Raw genomic sequence first — 25,508 nt, 5'->3', positions numbered from 1 at the left:
TCCCCACTGAACCTCACCAATTTTTATCAATGCATCACAGAAAATATCCTACCTGAACGATCGCAACTTGGTACGGCAACTGTTCTGCCTGTGACCACAGAGAATTGTGGACACAGCTCAACCCCCCAGAGAAACCAGCCTTCCTTCCATGGACTGTCCACACTCCTCACTGCCTCAGTAAATGAAAGAACAATACAGCACAGTACAGGCCATTTGGCCCGCAATGTTGTGCCAACCCTTAAACCCTGCCCCCCCCCCCATATAACCCTCCACCTTAAATTCCTCCATATACCTGTCTAGTAGTCTCTAGAACCCACATCCTCTCCTCTGTCCTGCCCCACAGGCTGAGGGACAGACCTTATTGTGCTGTATTAGACTCTGTGTATGATAAGATGAACTCTCGACCTCACAGTCTACCTCGTTATGACCTTCCACTTCACTGTTTACCCGCACGGCACTTTTACCCTTTACCATTGTTTTACCTTGAATGCACTGTGTAAAGATTCGAATTATATGAACAGTATACGAGACGAGCTTTTCACTGTATCTTGGTACCTGCGACCATAATAAACCAATATCAATACCTCTCGTAGTCCTTTAGTCCCTTATTGAGATCCCCCAGATGTCTGAAACAGGACTTGAACTTGCAACCTCTTGAAGCAGGTGTCCTACCAACTGACAACATCAGAGGAAGCTGGCGCTGACTCTGATTACAGAACGGCACAGATATTGGGGCCCTCTTCGGCAGTCTCTCTCTCTTGGAGTTTAATATGCCAGGTATCTACGGAATACTGACTCCAGCATGGTGGTGCAGCGGGTAGAGCTGCTGTCTCACAGTGCCAGAGACCCTGGCTACTGTGTGTGGAGTTTGTACTTTCTCCCTGTCACTGTACAAGTTCCCCAGGTGCTCAGGTTTCTTCCCACAAAGAAGTGCGTGTTGGTGGATTTGTTGGCTGCTGCGAACTGTGTGGCTGAGGGGTGGAATCTGGGGCAAATTGCTGAGATTGAAGGGAGGCTTGAATCTCAGTATGGACTTGATGGGCTGAAGGGCCTTTTTCGCTACTATACGATTCCGTCCCATGCTGGTTCTGATTCAGATTCCACAGTCCAAAGCCAACACCAGTCGGTGGGCTAATTGGTCATTGTAAACTGTCCTGCGACGAGGTTGGGGGGCCGGGGATTCTGGGGTGACACAGCTTGAAGGGCCTATTCCGCACTGTATCTCTAATTAAATAAATGAAACAACAATTCACATTCTGATTCCCATTTATTTATCACATGTATGTTGATACAAACAGTGAAATGCTTAGTATCTCGTTCACACACGTGCTGAGGGCAGCCTGCAAGTGCCAGTCAGAAAGCTGGGGAACTACCTGGATCCCAAAGCAGAAAGAGTCCCGCAGAAGGACCATTAAAACACCAATCCCATTGGATTCTCCCACATTCCCATCGACTTCCAGCTCCAATCCTCGAAGTTTTGACAACATTACACACATTAGGGGCAACTTGGAGCGGCCAATTAGTTTGAGATGAGGGAGGAAACCGGAACACCTCTGAAGGGGTCACAGGGAGAATGTGCGAACTCCACACAGACAGCACTAGGATTAGGTCGTTGGAGATGTGAGGCAGTGGATTTAACTTCTGCACCACTGACAGTGATCTTATCTTCAGGCCCTGGTCATCCTACTGACCACCCCCCACACCCCAGAACTTCACTCATCATCGGGAACCTATAGACCTCCCTCTCATTTGACTGTTCCACAAATTACCGTTTCGATGTCACTGATCATCACTGATCTACCTTCTAAATTCAAACACGAGGAAATCCGCAGATGCTGGAAATTCAAGCACCACACACAAAATGCTGGTGGAACGCAGCAGGCCAGTCAGCATCTACAGGGAGAAGTACAGTCGACGTTTCAGGCCGAGACCCTTCGTCAGCCCCAAACGTCGACTGTACTTCTTCCTATAGATGCTGCCTGGCCTGCTGCGTTCCACCAGCATTTTGTGTGTGTTACCTTCAAAGTTGTAAGTTTTAAGCTTATTTTTTATATTCAGAGATACAGCAGGTATCAGGCCCAACTGCACCATGTGACCAACTTACCTACTAACCTGTTGGTCTTTGGACAGTGGGAGGAAACCCAGATGCTCACGAGGAGAATGTGAAAACTCCTTACAGGAACGGAACCTGAGCCACTGCTGCTGTAAGGTGTTACACTACCCGCTGCGCTGTCACGCCGTGCCAAGAGGCAAGTTGTAACTTGAAAGTTTTTTAACACAGTGGTGGGTTTATGGAACGTGCGGCCAGAGATTTAAGAGACTCTTGGATAGACAGATGAGAAGGGCTAGTAGGAGGGAAGGATTAGATAGATCTTAGCACAATATCGTGGGCCAAAGGGACTGTACTGAAGGGCACAACGTTGTGGGCTGAAAGGACCATACTGTTCTATACCTGTCTGTTCACCTGGGACAAGCTGCACTTTCTCTCCTGGTTACCACACCCTACTGATGCCAGAACATGAAGCAGGTGAGTGGTTGCTGGCTCTGCTCTCCTAGTCAGGACAATATAACGAGAGTTTAATTGTTCTCTAAAGACACGCAGGCTCAGACATGACCTTGGTTTGCAAGGACCCCTCAAAGATCTGCTGCTGGGACCGATGAATGGCTCTCCCATCCAGGTCCAAGAGACAAGGAAAACCTCCGGCTGACTCCCTGTACCGGATGCTAAGAATTCAGGAGAAGTGTGAGAATGAACATCGTCTGGAACTCGGGGAGCAGCTCACCAGATAATCAGAAAGGGCCAGCAAACTCTCACATTGACACAGGGAGCTTCACTCTGTATCTAACCCATACTGTCCCTGTCCTGGGAGTGTGTGATGGGACAGTGTAGAGGGAGCTTCACTCTGTATCTAACCCGTGCTGTCCCTGTCCTGGGAGTGTGTGATGGGACAGTGTAGAGGGAGCTTCACTCTGTATCTAACCCGTGCTGTCCCTGTCCTGGGAGTGTGTGATGGGACAGTGCAGAGGGAGCTTCACTCTGTATCTAACCCGTGCTGTCCCTGTCCTGGGAGTGTGTGATGGGACAGTGTAGAGGGAGCTTCACCCTGTATCTGACCTGTGCTGTTCCTGTCCTGGGAGTGTGTGATGGGACAGTGTAGAGGGAGCTTCACTCTGTATCTAACCCGTGCTGTCCCTGTCCTGGGAGTGTGTGATGGGACAGCGTAGAGGGAGCTTCACTCTGTTTCTAACCCATGCTGTCCCTATCCTGGGAGTGTGTGATGGGACGGTGTAGAGGGAGCTTCACTCTGTATCTAACCCGTACTGTCCCTGTCCTGGGAGTGTGTGATGGGACAGTGTAGAGGGAGCTTCACCCAGTATCTAACCCGTGCTGTCCCTGTCCTGGGAGTGTGTGATGGGACAGCGTAGAGGGAGCTTCACTCTGTATCTAACCCGTGCTGTCTATGTCCTGGGAGTGTGTGTTGGGACAGCGTAGAGGGAGCTTCACTCTGTATCTAACCCGTGCTGTCCCTGCCCTGGGAGTGTGTGATGGGACAGCGTAGAGGGAGCTTCACTCTCTATCTAACCCGTGCTGTCCCTGTCCTGGGAGTGTGTGATGGGACAGCGTAGAGGGAGCTTCACTCTCTATCTAACCCGTGCTGTCCCTGTCCTGGGAGTGTGTGATGAGACAGTGTAGAGGGAGCTTCACTCTGTATCTGACCTGTGCTGTCCCTGTCCTGGGAGTGTGTGATGGGACAGTGTAGAGGGAGCTTCACTCTGTATCTAACCCGTGCTGTCTCTGTCCTGGGAGTGTGTGTTGGGACAGCGTAGAGGGAGCTTCACTCTGTATCTAATCCGTGCTGTCCCTGCCTTGGGAGAGTGTGATGGGACAGCGTAGAGGGAGCTTCACTCTCTATCTAACCCGTGCTGTCCCTGTCCTGGGAGTGTGTGATGGGACAGTGTAGAGAGAGCTTCACTCTGTATCTGACCTGTGTTGTTCCTGTCCTGGGAGTGTGTGATGGGACAGTGTAGAGGGAGCTTCACTCTGTATCTAACCCGTGCTGTCCCTGTCCTGGGAGTGTGTGATGGGACAGTGTAGAGGGAGCTTCACTCTGTATCTAACCCATTCTGTCCCTGTCCTGGGAGTGTGTGATGGGACGGTGTAGAGGGAGCTTCACTCTGTATCTAACCCGTGCTGTCCCTGTCCTGGGAGTGTGTGATGGGACAGTGTAGAGGGAGCTTCACTCTGTATCTAACCCGTGCTGTTCCTGCTCTTTTCCAAAGGAGGTCTAGTCTGCGATTCAGCATCATCTTACCACAATGTTACAAAATTCCATAACCCTGCACTACTCACAGTCAACAGCTTCAATTTACAACATGCTTACCTCTACCCTGAATGTACTCGATCCCCTGTGGCAGCCACCAGCCCCTCCCATTGTTTCACTGGATACCTGGGCACAGGTGTAACCCTGGAAGAGGGGTCGACAGCTGGCTGAGAACCATGAATGGCCACCTTGCCGAGGCACAGGGGCAAAACAACCAGGGAGCCCCAGAGCCGTCCACCCCTCCCCACACTGGGTGACCGGAGATTGCGAATGGGGGGCAGAAGTACAGCCAAACCTCGAGGGGCAGCCCCATCAGACACTCAACCTCCCCCACTCCGGTATATCTGATACGTCTCCTCCCGGCCGCAGAAATTGCAGGCGGCTGGGGAGCTGGAAACTCAGCTTTGGAATCTGTTACACAGCACTGTTCTGTGCAACACTCTCCACCTAGCCTATTGTGCCTGCCCTGGGAGTGGTATATCCAACTAAAGGTGGCACGTCCTGGTGAGAGAGTTGTGACTAGCTGAGAATCCGAAGCAATGGCCATTAAATCTTTATTCACCACAGTGTGAAATGACCCGGGAGCTTCACGGCTCAGAATATGACAGTGCACAGTGATATTTTTTGCCTTAAGAGACATTCCCATGGATTGAGTGAGGAGCTTAAAACAGCTGAACAGTTGGTGGCCTTGCAGCAGAGGGCAAGGCAAGGGGAATGACAGAGCGAGGGTGGGACAGAGAGAGAGAGGGGCAAAGGCAGGAGGAGGCAGAAGGGAGAGATAGATTGATGATCGATAGGGAGTGAGACAGACAAGTAAAGAGAGGGAGAGTAAAAGAGAAGGGACAAAGAGGAGGGTGAGAGAGAGGTGAGAGACAGATCAATACAGAGATAGAAAGAAAGAGAGATATGAAGGTAGGGGTAAATAGAGAGAAGGAGGGAGAGAAAGAAGATAGATAGAGAGAAAGAGGGAGAGAGAGATCATTGTCAGACAAAGCAAAAGATGTTTGTCTGATTTTGAAACTTTGGAAAGCTGCAGTCAGCTCTTTGATTTCCTGGTTGGGGAAGGAGAGGATGTTAGCCGAAGCCAGGCTGAGGGAGCTGGAGATGCTGATTGTCACAGGAAGGCTACTCAATATCGAGGGGCTCCTGGATGTCTTGGTTTGTGTGTTTGAGGAGCTGAGTGAGTCGGCGCTAAGGGACCAGAGGCACATCTCGGACTTCCTTGCTTGGGGTGAGTAGTTTCCAGGCTGCATGTCTCTACATACACATCTATTGGGGGGGGGGGGGGGGGCAATGAGACGGAGAGTGCTGGGGTGAAAACCGCACTCTTGAAGCTTCAGCCCAAAAGCTGCCTTGTTTTGGATGAGATGTGAACTGTGGCCCCATCTCTCTTTCTGGAATGGCATAAAGTTCTTGCCAGAGCTCTGAGTTAATAGTTAACTCCTAACCAATGCCTCAATCAGACTGCCGTTGTGTGTGCAAGCTGGCTGCTGCGTTTTCTACTTAGAGAAAAGAACGGTGCAGACAGGAACAGGCGCTTCGACCAACAATGTCCGGGCCAAATTAAACTGATCCCATCTGCCTGCATGTGATCCAAATCTCTCCATTCCCCGCACATTCATGTTCCTGTCTAAATGCCTCTCATGCACTAGTATCCTGTTACATCAAATTTAATTTTGTATTTTTACTTCCTGCTTTATTTTCCGCGATGGTGAAGGAGGCAGATACGATAGAGGCATTTAAGAGACTCTTAGATAAGCACATGAATATGCAGAGAATTGAGCTATATGGACGATGGGATTAGTTTAATTCCATGTCATTAGCATAATTAGCTTGGCATGATATTGTGGTCTAATTCAGTTCCTGTGGTATACAGTTCAATGTTCTCCAAATTCCATGAATTTGATCGTAAGTAAATTCCCAAAATCCAGCACACTCAGAATGTTGACAGAACTAGACAGACAGATTTTCCAGATTACTGGTATTACACCTATTAATGCCCCAATCCACTTTACGTTCACATTTATCTTCAATGTTATATAGTAGTGCAAAAAATTTTTCATTGCATGGCGTCAGTTTAAAGGGAGCACAGGTAAAGTGAGATTTAAAAAAGTGTTAGAAATGCATATTAGACCACCAATCATAGGAGAAGAATGAGCCACATGGCTCATCGAGTCTGCTCTGCCACTTGATCATAGCTGATCCATTTCCATCTCATCCCCATTCTCCTGCCTTCTCCCCAAAACATCATGACTTATCAAGAATCTTCCACCCAGTGACCTGGCCCCCGCAGGCACTGGTGGCAATCAGTTGTACAGATTCACCGCCCTCTGTCTTAAGAAATTCTTCCTTACCTCTGTTCTAAACTAACCTATTCTGAGGTTCTGCCCTCTGGTCCTAGACTCCCCCACTATAGGAAACATCCACTCTATCCAGACCTTTCAACGATCAGTAGGTTTCAATGAGATCACTCCTTATTCTTCTAAATTCTAGTGAGCCAGCGAACATTCCTAGAATGATTTTTTGTGAACCTTTTTTGAAACCTCTCCAATGTCTTTTCAAAGATAAGAGCCCCAAAACTACTCACATTACACCGAGGGAGGCCTCGCCAGTGCCTCAGCATCACATCCTTGCTTATATATTCTGGTCCTCTCAAAATGAATGCCTTCCTCACCACCAGCTCAGCCTGTAGGGAATCCTGCACGAGTCCCAAGTCCCTTTGCATTGTGGATGTTTGAACTCGCTCCCTGTTAGTCTACCCTTCTCTTCTTTCTACATGACCATACACCTCCTGACACTATGTTCCATGTGACACTTGTTCAGTCCTGCAGAACCCAGTGACTCTTGGAAGAGCATTAATAATGCACCCACAATCTCAAACATCTGACATACTGCTAATGTCTTTCACAGTGAAGACTGACGCACAAAACTTATTCAGTTCATCCGCCATTTCCTTCTCCCCCCATTACTACCTCTCTAGCATAAATTTCCAGTGGTCCGATATCTACTCTTGCCTCGCTTTTACTCTTTATATAGCTGAAAAATCTTTTGTGATATTATTGGCTAGCTTACCTTCATATTTAATCTTTATCTCCTTAAGCATTATTTGGATGCTTTCTGTTGGTTTTTAAAAGCTTCCCAATTCTCTAACCTTTATGTTGGCTTTGACTTCTCTTGTCAGCCACGGTTGTGTCGTTCTGCCTTTAGAATACTTCTTCTTTGGGATTTATCCTATCCTGTGCTTTCTAAATGACTCCCAGAAGCACCAGATATTGCTGCTCTGCTGTCATCTAGGCTAGTGTCCCCTTCCATCAACTTCAGCAAGCTCATCTGTCATGCTTCTGTAATTCCCTTTACTCCAGTGTAATACTGATACATCTGACTTTAGCCTCTTTCTCTTAAATTGCAGGGTAAATTTTATCATATGATCATATTCTCCTAAGGATCCCTTTACCTTAAGCTCCCTAATCAAATTTGGTTCATTACACAACTGTCAATCCAGAATTGCCATGACCCTAATGGGCTCAACCACAAGCTGCTCTAAAAAGCCATTTCACAGGCATTCTACAAATTCTCTCCCTTAGGATCCAAAAACAGTACCAACCTGATTTTCTTATATTGAAATCTCCCATGGCTCTTGTGATGGGAGATTTTAATTTCCCCTATATTGATTGGCATCACCCTAGACCAAGGGGTTTAGATGGGGTGGAGTTTGTTAGGTGTGTTCAAGAAGGTTTTCTGACACAACATGTAGATAAGCCTACAAGAGGAGGGGCTGTACTTGATCTGGTATTGGGAAATGAACCTGGTCAGGTGTCAGATCTCAGTGGGAGAGCATTTTGGAGATAGTGATCACAATTCTATCTCCTTTACCATAGCATTGGAGAGGGATAGGAACAGACAAGTTAGGAAAGTGTTTAATTGGAGTAAGGGGAAATATGAGGCTATCAGGCAGGAACTTGGAAGCATACATTGGGAACAAATGTTCTCAGGAAAATGTATTCAGGGGATATTTGCATGGGGTTCTGGGTAGGTACGTTCCAATGAGACAGGGAAAGGATGGTAGGGTACAAGATCCGCGGTGTACAAAGACTGTTGTAAATCTAGTCAAGAAGAAAAGCTTATGAAAGGTTCAAAAAACAAGGTAATGATAGGAATCTAGAAAATTATAAGGCTAGCGGGAAGGAGCTTAAGAGAGACAGATGGGGCCATGGGAAGGCCTTGGCGAGCAGGATTAAGGAAAACCCCAAGGCATTCTACAAGTATATGAAGACCAGCAGAATAAGATGTGAAAGAATAGGACTAATCAAGTGTGATAGTGGAAAAGTGTGTATGAAAACGGAGGAGATAGCAGAGGTACTTAATGAATACTTTGCTGCAGTATTCACTAAGGAAAAGGATCTTGACGATTATAGGGATGACTTACAGTGGATTGAAAAGCTTGAGCATATAGACATTAAGAAAGAGAATGTGCTGGAGCTTTTGGAAAACATCAAGTTGAATAAGTCCATGAGATATACCCTCTGGCATGATCTTTGCATCATCAATGAGGAAGGGAGAGGTTCCAGAGGATTGGAGGATTGCAGAAATTGTTCCCTTATTCAAGAAAGAGAGTAGAGATAGACCAGGAAATTATAGAACATTGAGTCTTACCTCAGTGGTTGGTAAGTTGATGGAGAAGATCCTGAGAGGCAGGATTTATGAACATTTGGAGAGGCATATGATTAGAAATAGTCAGCATGACTTTGTCAAAGACAGGTCATGTCTTATGAGCCTGATCGAATTTTTTGAGGATGTGACTAAACAGATTGATGAAAGTAGAGCAGTGGATGTAGTGTATATGGATTTCAGCAAGGCATTTGATAAGGTGCCCCATGCAAGGCTTATTGAGAAAGTAAGGAGGCATGGGATCCAAGGGGACGTTGCTTTGTTGATCCAGAATTGGCTGCCCACAGAAGGCAAAGAGTCGTTGTAAACGGGTCATATTCCGCATGGAGGCCAGTGACCAGTGGTGTGCCTTAGGGATCTGTTCTGGGATCCCTTCTCTTCATGATTTTTATACATGACCTGGATGAGGAAGTAGAAGGATGGGTTAGTAAATTTGCTGATGACACAAAGGTTGGGGGTGTTGTGGATAGTGTGGAAGGCTGGAGTTTACAACGGGACATTGATAGGATGCAAAACTAGAAGTGGCAGATGGAGTTCAACCAAGAAAAGTGTGAGGTGGTTCATTTTGGTAGGTCAAATATGATGGCAGAATATAGTATTAATGGCAAGACTCTCGGCAATGTGGAGGATCAGAGGGATCTTGGGGTCCAAGTCCATAGGACACTCGAAGCTGCTGCGCAGGTTGACTCTGTGGTTAAGAAGGCATGCGGTGCATTGTCCTTCATCGATCATGGGACTGAGTTCAAGAGCTGAGAGGTAATGTTGCAGCTATGTAGGACCCTGGTCAGACCCCACTTGGAGTACTGTGCTCAGTTCTGGTCGCCTCACTACAGGAAGGATGTGGAAGCCATAGAAAGGGTACAGAGGAGATTTACAAGGATGTTGCCTGGATTGGGGAGCATGCCTTATGAGAATAGGTTGAGTGAACTCGGCCTTTTCTGCTTGGAGCGATGGAGGATGAGAGGTGACCTGGTAGAGGTGTACAAGATGATGAGAGGCATTGATCAAGGTATTGAGAAAGTCAGAATCTTTTCCCCAGGGCTGAAATAGCTAACACGAGAGGGCACAGCTTTAAGGTGCTTGGAAGTAGTTACAGAGGAGATGTCAGGGGTAAGTTTTTACACAGAGAGTGGTGAGTGCGTGGAATGGGCTGCCGGCCATGGTGGTGGGTCTTTTAAGAGACTCCTGGATAGGTACAAGGAGCTTAGAAAAGTAGAGGACTTTGGGTAACCCTAGGTAATTTCTAAAGTTAGTACATGTTCGGCACAGCTTTATGAGCCACAGGGCCTGTATTGTGCTGTGAGTTTTCTATGTTTCTACGACTTTTGAATATTGCCCTTTGACATGCATTTTCTATCTCCTGTTGTAATTTGTAGCCCACATCCTGGCTATTGTTCAGAAGCCTGTATATAACTCCCATCAGGGTCTTTTTACCCTCGCAGTTCCTTAAATCTACCCACAACAATTCAAAGTTCGCAGTGCATTTTATTGTTGAAGCCTTTAGTTGCTTTCTTTATTTCGTTGGCCACGAACGAGTATTTGCTCAAACCAGTAATAGCACCATCTTAAACATCTTTCAATTCAACATCTTCCGATCCTGTGTCACTTCTTTCAGAGTTGATTTCACTTTTTACTAACAGAGCCACACCACCCCTCTGAATACTTGCCTGTCTTTTCAATGCAATGTGTATCCTTGGATGTTAAGCTCCCAACTATAGTCTTCTTTCGGTCATGACTCAGTGAATCCCATAACGTCGTACCTGCCAATCTCCAACTGCAATGCCGTATTCTGTACACTGTGTGCATTCAAATATAACACTTCCAATACTGTATTGATCAACTTGTCCCTCTCTTACACTGTAACTCATCTCACTGTCTGCAAATTTGCCGAATTATCTGCCTGTCCTTCCTGACACGTCGTCTCTGCCTGTCTACCATCCTCAGCCCTACCACCCAGTTTCCCAAATCCCTGTTGGATTAGTCTAAAGCCTCCACAACAGTTCTAGCAAGCTTGCCTGCGAGGATATCAGACCCCCCCCCCCCCCCCATCCTCAGCTCAACTACCCCATCCTCAGCCCTACCACCCGGTCTAAAGCCTCCGCAACAGTTCTAGCAAGCTTGCCTGCAAGGATATCAGACCCCCCCCCCCCCCCCCCGGTTCAGGTTGCACCTTCCCCAGAAGAGATTCCAATAATCCAGAAATCTGAAACCCTGACCCCTGCACTAGTTCCTCAATCTGCCAAATCATCTTATTCTTACCCTCACTGGTACGTGGCACAGGTAGCAATCCAGAGATTACCACCCTGGAGGTGCCACTTTTCAGCTTTCTACCCAAGTTCTCTCTTCAGGACTTCCTCCTTTTCCTCCCCAAGTCATTGATGCTGCTATGTACCAAGACTTCTGCCTGCTCAGACTTCCCCTTTAGAATGCCATAGACCCGATCCTGGCATCTGGGAGGGCAACACGCCTTCAGGGTGTCTATCACAGAATCTCATGTCTACTCTAACTATGGAATCCCCTATAACTACTACAGTCCTCGTTTCCCCCTTCCCTTCTGAGACAGTCACTGTGGTTCCCCCCCCACCCCCCCACCCCCCAGTGGGTCATCCCCTTCAACAGTATCCAAAATGGTATACTTATTATTGAGGGGAATTGCCACAAGGGTATTCTGCACTGTTTGAGCCCCAGAGAGCCAGAAGCCAATCAGGATTTCTGAAAAAAAAGACTGCTTAGTGAGTTATTGGGCTTCTACAGTACCTGATAAGCTCAGTGGCAACTTTATTATGTAACTAATAAAGTGGCCACTGAGTGTACGTTCATGACCTTCCGCTGCTGTAACCTGTCCACTTTAAGGTTCAGCACGCTGTGCATTCAGAGATGCTTTTTGTAACGTGTGGTTATCTGACTTAATGTCTTCTTCCTGTCAGCTTGAACCTGTGTGGTTATCCTCCTCTGATTACTGCCACTAACCGGGGTTTTTTTTGCTTCTCGTATCATTCTTTGTAAACTCCAGAGACTGTTGTGTGTGAAAATCCCAGGAGACTAAGAGTTTCTGAAATACCAAACCACCCCATCTCTCTCCAACAATCATTCTACAGTCAAGGCCACTTTGATCACACTTCTTCCCCATTCTGATGTTTGGTCTGAACAACGACTGAACCTCTTGACCGTGCCTGTATGCTTTTATGCATTGAGTTGCTGCCACATGATTGGCTGATTAGATATTTGCATTAACGAGCAGGTATACCTAATAAAATGGCCACTGTGCAGATTTTATGTCTCCATTCTCATTCTTTCTACATTACATCGGCCTGACATCATCCTTCCTTGAGCAAAGATTCTGTCCTCTGAGGATAGAACTTTCGCTTCCCATTCTGACATGACTCTTCTCCTGCTATGATGGTGTGGGGCCATTCTCCAGTGGAGCAACACCTGATACTCCATTTGGGTAACCTCCACTTGATGGCATAAACTTTGACTTCCCTAATTTCCAGTAATTTTTCCATTCCTCATTCTGGCTCCTCTATTTTGTCCTCTCCTCCCTCCTTCCCTCTCCCATTGTCCTCTCCCCTCTCCTATCAGGTTCCTTCTTCTTCAGACCTTTACCTTTTCCACATATTATCTCCCAACACTTTTCGCCATCCTCCTACCCTCCCTACCTGATTTCATCTATCACCCGCCAGCTTGTACTCCTTTCCCTCCCCCCACCTTCTTACGCAGATTTCTTACCTCTCCGGGCCTGATGAAGGACCTTGGCTCGAAATGTTGACTCTTTATTCGTCTTCGTGGATGCTGCCTGACCTGCTGAGTTCCTCCAGCATTTTGTTTGTGTTAATCTGTATTTCCAGCATCTAACGTAGAACATAGAACAGTACAGGTCTGGAATGGACCCTTTGATCCACAATGTTGTGCTAAACCAGTTAAATTAGTGATCAAATGTTGAACTAAACTCTTCTGCCCACATCCTCCCATTTCCCTCACATTCATGTGCCTATCTAACATCAGTTAAGAGTGCCGTATGTACCTGCCTTCAGCGCCTCCCCAGGCAGTGCATTCCACGCACCCACCTTTCTCTGTAAACAAAACTTGGCCCTCACATTTCCTTTGAAATGACCACCCTCGCCCCCATGTTAAATGCATGCCTTCTGGTATTAGACCTTTCAACCTTGGGAAAAAGATGCCCTGTCTATCTATGCCTCTCATAACCTTATGAACCTCAATCAGATCTCCCCATCTCTCCTCAGCCTCAACTTCTCCAGGCAAAACAACCCAAGTTAGTCCAGCCTCTCATGATAGCACATGCCCTCTAAACCAGGCAGCATCCTGGTATAAACCTCTTCTGCATCCTCTCCAAAGCCATGTCATTGTTCCTGTAGTGAGAGAACCAGAACTGTACGTAACACTCCAGATGTGGCCTGACTAGAGTTTTATAAAGCTGCAACATAACTTCCTGACTTTTGAACTCAATGACCCCTCTAATAAAGGCAAGCATGCCTTCTTAAATACCAGAAATTTCTGCAGAATCTCTGTGCTTCTGAGGATATAATTTCTCATGTTCTACTTCATAGTGTCCAGTGGTGACAGGACCCTGGTCTGTGGTCCTTCCACACTGGTCCTTTGTGGACAGTCTATCCCTCAGCACATCCACCTGCAACCAGTTGACAGAATTTGCTTATAGACACCTTCTTCCACGGGAAATCTGGAGCGAAGTGAACAGACGACATTCCACATTGAGACTCTTCATCTTGAGTCCAGAGCATCAGTTGTCTGTTTCCCTCCATTGATACTGCCTGACTTGTTGAGTTCCTCCAGCATTGTGTGTGTTGCTCTAGATTCCAGCATCTGTAGTCTCTCATATAACCGTGTACAGAGAGGATTTGCCTAAATTTCCCCCACTGCTTGTCACCATCACTCCTCTTTCATCTTCTAGGGTGGACGTGGAGGAGATGTTTCCTATAGTGGGGGAGTCTAGGACCAGAGGGCACAGCCTCAGAATATAAGGATGTCCCTTTAGAACAGAGATGAGAGGGAGTTTCTTTAGCCAGAGAGTGATGAATCTGTGGAAATCATTGCTACAGACAGCTGTGGAGACCAAGTCATTGGGTGCGTTTAAAGTGGGGATTGTTATGTACTTAATTATTATGGGGAGAAGACAGCAAAATGGGATTGAGAGGGAAAATAAATCCACCATGATGGAATAGCAGAGAAAACTCAGTGGACTGAATGGCCTAATTCTGCTCCTAGATCTTATGGTCTAACAAAAGCAGCAGCAACGACAGTAGCAACAGCAGCAATAACAAAGACAATGGCAATGTTTCTATAGGGGACTAGATCCACCTTGGTTCTGCTACAGCCACCCTGTTTCCTCGAGTTACAGAGTCAGAGAGAAGCATGGCATAGAATCAGGCCCTTCAGCCCATCCTATCCATGCCAAATCCAATAAACTGCCTTCTCCCATCGACCTGCACCTGGACCAGAGCCCTCCATAAACCCACCCAAACTTCCCTTAAACGTTGAAATCAAGCTCACATGGACTACTTGTGTTGGCAGCTCATTTCATACTCTTCTGACTCCCTGAGTTAAGAAGATTACCCTCATGTTCCCTTTAGTCATGGGACCTTTCACCCTTAAGTCATGTCCTCTGGTTGTAGTCCCACCCAACCTTAGTGGAAAAAGCCTGCTTACATTTACCCTATCTATATTCCTCATAATTTTGTATACCTCTATCAAATACCCCCTCAGTCCTCTACATTCTGAAGAATACAGTCCTAACCTATTCAATCTTTCCTTATAACTCAGGTCCCCCAGACCCAGCAACATCCTTGTAAACTTCCTCTGCACTCTTTCAACCTTATTTACATCTTTCCTGTAGTTAGGTGACCAAAACTGCACACAATACTCCAAATTAGGTCTCATCAATGTCTTGTACAACTTCAACATAACATCCCATCTCCTGTACTCAATATGAAGGCCAATGTGCCAGAAGCTTTCTTTATGACACTGTCGACTTGTGATGGCATTTTTCAATGAATTATGTGACCGTATTCCCAGATCCCTTTGTTCTATGACGCTCCTCAGTGCCCTACCGTTCACGTGTAAGGCCTACTCTGGTTGGTCCTACCAAAGCGTAAAACCTTGCACTTGTCTGCAGTAAATTCCATCTGCCATTATTTTTCAGCCTGCTTTTCCAGCTGATGCAGATCCCTCTGCAAGCCATGATAGCCTTCCTCACTGTCAACTACACCCCCAGTCTTGCTGTTATCTGCAGAGTTGCTGATCCAGTTAACCACATTATCATCCAGTTTATCAATATTAATGACAAACAACAAAAGACCCGGCACCGATCCCTGCGGCACACCAGAGAGACAACTGCCTGCTACCACTCTCTGGCTTCTCCCACAAAACCAATGTCTAATCCATTTTACTACCTCATCCTGACTGCCGAGCGACTCAGCCTTCTTGACCAGTCTCACATGCGGGACCTTGTCAAATGCCTTACTAAGGTCCTCCTAGACAACATCTACTGCTTTGCCTTCATCCATACTCCTGCTAATTTCCTCAAAAAACTCTATGATTGATTAGATATGAACTACCACGTACAAATCCATGCTGACTATCTTTAATCAATCCAAATATTCATACATCTGGTCTCTTAGAATACCTTCCAATAACTTTCCCACAACTGAGGTCAGATTCACCTGCTGATAATCTTCTGCTATATATTTAGAGTCTTTTTTTTTAAAACAGTGGAGCAACATTGGCTACCCTCCAATCCTCTGGTATCTCTCCTGTCACTAAAGATTATTTAAATATCTCTGCCTGCACCCCGGTAATTTCTGGACTTGCCTCCCTTAGGATTTGAGGGAACATCTTGTCAGACCCTGGGGATTTTTCCAGCCTGATTTAAACCACAGAACATTACAGCACAGAAACAGGCCTATTGGCCCTTCTTGGCTGTGCTGAACCATTTTTCTGCCGAGTCCCACTGACCTGCACCTGGACCATATCCCGCCAAACCCCTCTCATCCATGTACCTGTCCAAGTTTTTCTTAAATGTTAAAAGTGAGCCCGCATTTACCACTTCATCTGGTAGCTCATTCCACTCTCTGTGTGAAGAAACCCCACCGTGATGTTCCCTTTAAACTTTCCCCCTTCACCCTTAACCCATGACCTTTGGTATTTTTTCTTCCCTGGCCTCAGTGGAAAAAGCCTGCTTGCATTCACTCTATCTATACCCATCATAATTTTATATACTCTATCAAATCTCCCCTCATTCTTCTATGCTCCAGGGAACAAAGTCCTAACCTATTCAACCTTTCTCTGTAACTCAGTTTCTCAAGCCCCAGCAACATCCTTGTAAACCTTCTCTGCACTCTTTCAACCTTATTAATATCCTTCCTGTAATTCGATGACCAAAACAATACTCCAAATTCGGCCTCACCAATGCCTTATACAACCTCACCGTAACATTCCAACTCTTATACTGAGTACTTTGATTTATAAAGGCCAGTGTACCAAAAGCTCTCTTTACTACCCTGTCTACCTGTGCACCACTTTTAGGGAATTTTGTATCTGTATTCCTAGATCCCTCTGTTCTACTGCACTCCACAGTGCCCTACCATTTACCTTGTATGTTCTACCTTGGTTTTTCCTTCCAAAGTGCAATACCTCACACTTGTCTGTATTAAACTCCATCTGCCATTTTTCAGCCCATTTTTCCAGCTTGTTCAAATCCCTCTGTAAGCTTTGAAAACCTTCCTCACTGTCCACTACACCTCCAATCTTTGTATCATCAGCAAATTTGCTGATCCAATTTACCACATTATCATCCAGATCATTGATATAGACGACAAATAACAATGGACCCAGCACAGATCCCTGTGCCTCACCACTAGTCACAGGCCTCCACTCAGAGAAGCAATCCTCCACTACCACTCTCTGACTTCTCTCATTGAGCCAATGTCTAATCCAGTTAGACATTCGATTTGCCTCAGGACAGCAAACACCTCCTCCTCTGTAATCTGTACAGGGTCCATGAAGTTGATGCCACTTTGCCTCACTTCAATAGACTCAGTATCCATCTTCTGAGTAAATACAGATGCAAAGACTGCATTAAGATCTCCCCATTTGCTTTGGCTCCAGACATGGATTTTCATTCTGATCATCTCAAGGACCAGTTTTGTCCAGAGCAATCCTTTTGCTCTAACATATCCACAAAATCCCTTAGGATTCTCCTTCACCTTGTCAGCTAGAGCAACTTCATGTGTTCTTTTAGCCTTTCTGATCTCTTTCACGTTCTCTTGCATTTCTTGTACTCCATGAGCCTGTACCTGCTATGCACCTCCTTTTTCCCCTCAAGCAGGGCCTCAATATCTCTTGAAGGCCAAGGTTCCCTACATTTGTTGTCTTTACCTTTTATTCGGACAGGCACATACAAGCTTTGTACTCTCACAATTTCGTTTCTGGAGGTCCCCCACTTTCCAAGTACACCTTTGCCAGAGAACAGCCTGTCCCAATCAACACTTTGCAGATCACTTCTGATGCCAACAAAATTGGCCTTCCTCCAATTTAGAACCTCAACCCACAGACCAGACCTACCTCTTTGCATATTTACTTTGAAACTAATGGCTTTGTGGTCACCGGGTGCAATATGTTCTCCTACACAAACTTCTGTCACCTGCCCTGTCTCATTCCCAAATTGCATGCTCTGTCTTTAGAACTTCTACGTAGTGATGAAGGAAACTTTCCTGAACAGATCGCACAAGCTCTATCCCATCTAGTCCTTTTACAGGATGGGATTCCCAATGCATCTGTTGGGAACCAGATCCGTCTTTATTCTGCTACAGCCTCTTTGTTCCCTGGATATTAAATAACATTTAAATAAAAAGTGTTGGGGAGTCTTTCAGTGAAGAAGTTTCCCCCTTCTAATCCCCTGAAATATTTTACCTTTCACACTTAACCCATTACATCTAGTTCTAGTCTCACCCAACCTCAGTGGAAAAAGACTGCTTGCATTTACCCTATCTATACCATCATGATTTTGTATACCTCGATCAAATCTCCCCTCATTCTCCTGTGGAAGGAAATGAACCATTTGGGTGAAGATCATTGATAGAGGAAAATTAGCCTGGATAAGGAGGTGGGGGAAGGGTTAGGGCAGATGATCGGTGGATCCAGGAGTGGAGTGGTGATAGGGAGCCGGAGGAGGAGTGAGTGGGAATAGTGACAGAGGCTGGGAGGTGAGAGGCAGAGGTGACTAAGGGCTGCAGATGATGAAATATGACAGGAGAGGCAGGTGAAGCGTGTAACTGAATGAGGGAGGGTACAGGGGGAGGGGACCAGTGAGAGGAGTGTATGTTGCTGGGCAGATGTAGTGGGTGGAGAAGGGGAAAGAAACAGGGTAATGTGGGGCTGCTTTAGGTTTAGATCGAAGGACATGACCTGGGTAGATTAGAATGAAAGAGAAAGGAACAGAGAGGGTGTAGAAATGGAAAATCCAATGTTCACGCTGTTAAATTACAGACTATACTAGGAAATATGAGGCACTGTTCCTCTAGTTTAGGCAAAAGGGCCCCAACAGGGCTTGTTTGTGCTGTGCCTTGTGTTAAATATCTGTACTTTTATAGAAATTCCACCGCGCTGGAGGCAATTAAGTCAGGAGCTTTGAGAGGAATGGGGCCAGTTTTAAACCAGTAATATTAGATCCACTGACGTGGGAGAGGCAGGCTGGAGAGCAGCCAGGGGAGTCTGCGGCATCTGGACCACGGCCCAGTGGCAATAACAAAGGGTGACTGAACTCTCTTCACTGCAGCTGTGCTGGGCTGTCAATACAATAGACAATAGGTGCAGAAGTAGACCATTCGGCCCTTCGAGCCTGCACCGCCATTCTGAGATCATGGCTGATCAATTACTATCAATACCCGGTTCCTGCCTTGTCCCCATATCCCTTGATTCCCCTATCCAGGATACCTATCTAGCGCCTTCTTGAAAGCATCCAGAGAATTGGCCTCCACTACTTTTCGAGGCAGTGCATTCCAGACGCCCACAACTCTCTGGGAGAAGAAGTCTTTCTTTAACTCTGTCCTAAATGACCTACCCCTTATTCTCAAACCATACCCTCTGGTACTGGACTCTCCCAGCACCTGGAACATATTTCCTGCCTCTATCTTGTCCAATCCTTTAATAATCTTATATGTTTCAATCAGATCCCCTCTCAATCTCCTTAATTCCAGCGTGTACAAGCCCAGTCTCTCTAACCTCTCTGCGTAAGACAGTCCAGACATCCCAGGAATTAACCTCGTGAATCTACGCTGCACTTCCTCTACAGCCAGGATGTCCTTCCTTAACCCTGGAGACCAAAACTGTACACAATACTCCAGGTGTGGTCTCACCAGGGCTCTGTACAAATGCAAGAGGATTTCCTTGCTCTTGTACTCAATTCCCTTTGTAATAAAGGCCAACATTCCATTAGCCTTCTTCACTGCCTGCTGCACTTGCTCATTCACCTTCAGAGACTGATGAACAAGGACTCCTAGATCTCTTTGTATTTCTCTTACCTAACTTTACACCGTTCAGATAATAATCTGCCTTCCTGTTTACTCCCAAAGTGGATAACCTCACACTTATTCACATTAAACGTCATCTGCCAAGTATCTGCCCACTCACCCAGCCTATCCAAGTCAACCTGAATTCTCCTAACATCCTCATCACGTCACACTGCCACCCAGCTTAGTATCATCAGCAAATTTGCTGATGTTATTCTCATGCCTTCATCTAAATCGTTGACGTAAATTGTAAACAGCTGTGGTCCCAATACCGAGCCCTGTGGCACCCCACTAGTCACCACCTGCCATTCCGAGAAACACCCATTCACCACTACCCTTTGCTTTCTATCTGCTAACCAGTTTTCTATCCATGTCAATGTCTTCTCCCCGATGCCCTGAGCTTTGGTTTTACCCACCAATCTCCTATGTGGGACCTTATCAAATGCCTTCTGAAAATCGAGGTACACTACATCCACTGGATCTCCCTTATCTAACTTCCTGGTTACATCCTCGAAAAACTCCAACAGATTAGTCAAGCATGATTTACCCTTGGTAAATCCATGCTGGCTCGGCCCAATCTTATCACTGCTATCTAGATATGCCACTATTTCATCCTTAATAATGGACTCTAGCATCTTCCCCACCACCGATGTCAGGCTGACAGGTCGATAGTTCTCTGTTTTCCTCCCTCCCTCCTTTCTTAAAAAGTGGGATAACATTAGCCATTCTCCAATCCTCAGGAACTGATCCCTGAATCTAAGGAACAATGGAAAATGATTACCAATGCATCCGCAATTTCCAGGGCCACTCCTTTAGTACCCTAGGATGCAGACCATCTGGACCTGGGGATTTGTCAGCCTTCAGTCCCATCAGTCTTCTCATCACCGTTTCCTTCCTAATGTCAATCTGTTTCATTTCCTCTGCTACCCTATGTCCTTGGCCCATCCATACATCTGGGAGATTGCTTGTGTCTACCTTAGTGAAAACAGATCTAAAGTATCATTAAATTCTTCTGCCATTTCTGTTTCCCATAACAATTTCACCCAATTCATTCTTCAAAGGCCCAACATTGTTCTTAACTATCTTCTTTCTCTTCATATACCTAAAAAAGCTTTGCTATCTTCCTTTATATTAATGGCTAGCTTGCGTCCGTACCTCATTTTTTCTCCCCGTATTGCCTTCTTAGTAAGTTCTGTTGTTCCTTAAAAACTTCCCAATCATCTGTCCTCCCACTCACCTTAGCTCTGTCATACTTCCTTTTTTTTAAAAATGCTATGTAATCTCTGACTTCCTTTGTCAACCACTGTGGCCCCTTTCCCCCCTTTGAATCCTTTCTTCTCTGGGGGATGAACTGATTTTGCACCTTGTGCATTATTCCCAAGATATCTGCCATTGCTGTTCCACTGTCTTTTCTGCTAGGCTATCCATCCAGTCAACTTTGGCCAGCTCCTCCCTCATGGCTCCATAGTTTCCCCTGTTCAACTGCAACACTGACACCTCCGAGCTGCCTTATCCATCTCAAATTGCAGATAAAACTTATCATATTATGATCACTACCCCCTAATGCTCCTTTACTGCAAGATTGCTTATCAAATCCTGTTCATTACATAACACTAAATCCAGAATAGTCTTGTCCCTGGTCGGCTCTCGTACAAGCTGTTCCAAGATGCATCCCGTAGGCACTCTACAAACCTCCTATCCTGTGGTCCAGCACCAACCTGATTCTCCCAGTTCACCTGCATGTTGAAATCCCCCATAACTACTGCGACATTACCTTTGCCACATGCCAATGTTAACTCCCTATTCAACTTACACCCAATATCCATGCTACTGTTTGGTGGCCTGTAGATAACACCCATTTGGGTCCTTTTGCCCTTACTGTTCCTCAGTTCTATCCACACAGACTCTACTTCTCCTGACCCTATGTCTCCCCTTGCAAGGACTGAATCTCATTCCTCACCAACCTCCCCACCCCCTCTGCCCACATTTCTGTCCCTACGATAGCACGTATACCCTTGTACATTCATTTCCCAGGTCTGATCTCCCTGCAGCCATGTCTCCGTTATCCCAACAACATCATAGTTACCCATTCACACCTGGGCTTCAAGCTCATCCACCTTATTTCTGACACTTCATGCATTCAGATATAGAATTTTTAGCCCATTTCTCCTCTCTCTGTTTGAATCGCTGCCTATTGTGCTTAACCCAGCTCCCCATACTCCCATCGGGCTATACGCCCCTAGAATTTTGTTGTCCTTCCTAAATTTACTTATTCTTTCAACACATTTAACTCCATGTTCCGTCAGACCATCCCTCTGTACATGTGTCCTCCTTATCACTTGTTCTACCTCACCTTTCTCTACTACACACTTAATATTCCGGAACTGTGTAGTCCCCACCTGTCCTTTATTCTTCATCTCGCTATCCTCTCTCTCATTCTGGATCCCCGCCCCCTGCAAATTTAGTTTAAACCCCCCCCCCCAAGAAGCACTAGCAAACTTCCCTGCAAGAATGTTAGTACCCGCTCCAGTTCAGGTGTAAACCGTCCCTTTGGAACAGATCCCACCTTCCCTGGAACAAAGCCCAATTATCTACAAACCTGAAGCCCTCCCTCCTGCACCACCCTCTCAGCCACGTATTAATCTGTATAATCCTTCTGTTCCTTGCCTCACTCGCACGTGGCACAGGTAGCAATCCTGAGATTGTTACCCTGGAGGTCCTGCTCTTCAGCTTCGCACCTGACTCCCTGAGCTCCCTACGCAGGACCCCCTCACTCATCCTACCCACGTCATTGGTCCCTACATGGACCACAACATCTGGATTCTTGCCCTCCCTCTCAAGAATAACCTGCACCCGATCTGAGATGTCTTGGACCCCGGCACCAGGGAAGCAACATACCATCCGAGACTCCCGATCTTCCCCACAAAATCTCCTATCCGCCCCCCTGACTATAGAATCCCCTATCAATACTGCTCTCTTGCCTTCCCTCCTCCCCTTCCTAGTCGAGGGTCCAACCTCAGTGCCAGAGACAGGACCACTGCAGCTTGTTCCTGGTAGGTCATCCCCACCAACAGTATCCAAAACGGTATACTTATTGTTGATGGGAACGGCCACAGGGGTGCTCTCCTCTCTCTGTCTGTTCCCCCTGCCTCTCTTGACTGTCACCCATTTGCCCACCTCCTGTCTTTTCGGTGTGACTGCCTCCCGATAACTCTTATCTATCCCTGCCTCTGCCTCCCGAATGATCCGTAGTTCATCCAGCTCCTGCTCCAATTCCCTAACTCGGTCTGATAGGAGCTGCAGCTGGATGCACCTTTTGCAGGTGGGGTCATCAGGGATAACTGTGTTGACCCTGACCTCCCACATACTGCATACGGAGCACACCACTGCTCTAACCGTCTCCCCCCATTACCTGATGCCAGATTAGTCAGAATAAATGAAAAGCAGGCTTCTTGTCGAAGTCCCCTTGCGCCGAAGCCCGCTGAGCCACAGCCCGGCGCTCTGCTCCCGCGCCCGAAAGTGGGCCGCTTTGTAAAGCGCGCGCTCGCCGCTGACGTCACCCGCGCCTGCGCAGCTTTGCCTTCCTCCTCAGGTACTCTCCAGGTAGGTCCGAGGGTCTCGGCCGACCTACAACGGCTGGTCCTCCGATCCTCCGATCTCCAGTCGTCTTTCGATCACGAGCACTCCTTACTCCCGCTCCTGAAAGTGGGTCCCAGCCCCCATCTCATCAGAGACCATTCCCCCAGTCTCCATCTCACCAGGGACCATTCCCCCAGTCTCCATCTCATCAGGGACCATTCCCCATCCTATCTCACCGGGGACCATTCCCCCAGTCTCCATCTCACCGGGGACCATTCCCCCAGTCTCCATCTCACCGGGGACCATTCCCCCAGTCTCCATCTCACCAGGAACCATTCCCCCAGTCTCCATGTCACCAGGAACCATTCCCCCAGCCCCCATCTCACCAGGGACCATTCCCCCAGTCTCCATGTCACCAGGAACCATTCCCCCAGCCCCCATCTCACCGGGGACCATTCCCCCAGTCTCCATCTCACCGGGGACCATTCCCCCAGTCTCCATCTCACCAGGAACCATTCCCCCAGTCTCCATGTCACCAGGAACCATTCCCCCAGTCTCCATGTCACCAGGAACCATTCCCCCAGTCTCCATGTCACCAGGAACCATTCCCCCAGCCCCCATCTCACCAGGGACCATTCCCCCAGTCTCCATGTCACCAGGAACCATTCCCCCAGCCCCCATCTCACCAGGGACCATTCCCCCAGTCTCCATGTCACCAGGAACCATTCCCCCAGCCCCCATCTCACCAGGGACCATTCCCCCAGTCTCCATGTCACCAGGAACCATTCCCCCAGCCCCCATCTCACCAGGAACCATTCCCCCAGTCTCCATGTCACCAGGAACCATTCCCCCAGTCTCCATGTCACCAGGAACCATTCCCCCAGCCCCCATCTCACCAGGGACCATTCCCCCAGTCTCCATCTCATCAGGAACCATTCCCCCAGTCTCCATCTCACCGGGGACCATTCCCCCAGTCTCCATCTCACCAGAAACCATTCCCCAGTCTCCATCTCATCAGGAACCATTCCCCCAGTCTCCATCTCATCAGGAACCATTCCCCCAGTCTCCATCTCATCAGGAACCATTCCCCCAATCTCCATCTCATCAGGAACCATTCCCCCAGTCTCCATCTCACCGGGGACCATCCCCCCAGTCTCCATCTCACCGGGGACCATCCCCCCAGTCTCCATCTCACCGGGGACCATTCCCCCAGTCTCCATCTCACCAGGAACCATTCCCCAGTCTCCATCTCACCGGGGACCATCCCCCCAGTCTCCATCTCATCAGGGACCATTCCCCCAGTCTCCATCTCACCGGGGACCATTCCCCCAGTCTCCATCTCACCGGGGACCATTCCCCCATTCTCCATCTCACCGGGGACCATCCCCCCAGTCTCCATCTCATCAGGAGCGATTCCCCCAGTCTCCATCTCACCAGGGACCATTCCCCATCCTATCTCACCAGGGACCATTCCCCCAGTCTCCATCTCACCGGGGACCATTCCCCCAGTCTCCATCTCACCAGGGACCATTCCCCCAGTCTCCATCTCATCAGGAGCCATTCCCCCAGTCTCCATCTCACCAGGGACCATTCCCCCAGTCTCCATCTCACCGGGGACCATTCCCCCAGTCTCCATCTCACCAGGGACCATTCCCCCAGTCTCCATCTCATCAGGAGCGATTCCCCCAGTCTCCATCTCACCAGGGACCATTCCCCCAGTCTCCATCTCACCAGGGACCATTCCCCCAGTCTCCATCTCACCGGGGACCATTCCCCATCCTATCTCACCAGGGACCATTCCCCATTCTCCATCTCACCAGGGACTATTCCCCATTCTCCATCTCACCGGGGACCATTCCCCATCCTATCTCACCAGGGACCATTCCCCCAGTCTCCATCTCACCAGGGACCATTCCCCATTCTCCATCTCACCGGGGACCATTCCCCAGTCTCCATCTCACCGGGGACCATTCCCCATCCTATCTCACCGGGGACCATTCCCCATTCTCCATCTCACCAGGGACTATTCCCCATTCTCCATCTCACTGGGGACCATTCCCCATCCTATCTCACCAGGGACCATTCCCCCAGTCTCCATCTCACCAGGGACCATTCCCCATTCTCCATCTCACCGGGGACCATTCCCCATTCTCCATCTCACCGGGGACCATTCCCCATCCTATCTCACCGGGGACCATTCCCCATTCTCCATCTCACCAGGGACTATTCCCCATTCTCCATCTCACCGGGGACCATTCCCCATCCTATCTCACCAGGGACCATTCCCCCATTCTCCATCTCACCAGGGACCATTCCCCCAGTCTCCATCTCACCGGGGACCATTCCCCATTCTCCATCTCACCGGGGACCATTCCCCATCCTATCTCACCAGGGA

General features: G+C 47.7%; 1 protein-coding gene across 2 annotated transcripts in view; it reads left to right on the top strand.

The window, feature by feature from the left end:
- Positions 1–5,026: 5,026 nt before the first annotated feature.
- Positions 5,027–25,508, top strand: part of LOC140716645 (serine/threonine-protein kinase MRCK beta-like) — a 136,316-nt gene continuing 115,834 nt past the window's right edge. For both annotated transcript variants that reach the window (XM_073029476.1, XM_073029477.1), the window contains exon 1: positions 5,027–5,553. In XM_073029476.1, coding sequence (XP_072885577.1) covers positions 5,394–5,553 — 160 coding nt within the window. In that variant the 5' untranslated portion in view covers positions 5,027–5,393. The remainder of the gene's footprint in view (positions 5,554–25,508) is intronic.

This window comes from Hemitrygon akajei, chromosome 25, assembly GCF_048418815.1.
Source record: "Hemitrygon akajei chromosome 25, sHemAka1.3, whole genome shotgun sequence".
Taxonomy (NCBI): Eukaryota; Metazoa; Chordata; class Chondrichthyes; order Myliobatiformes; family Dasyatidae; genus Hemitrygon; species Hemitrygon akajei.
Note: the sequence above shows the minus strand (reverse complement) of the source record. Positions and strands in the feature narration are given on the sequence as shown.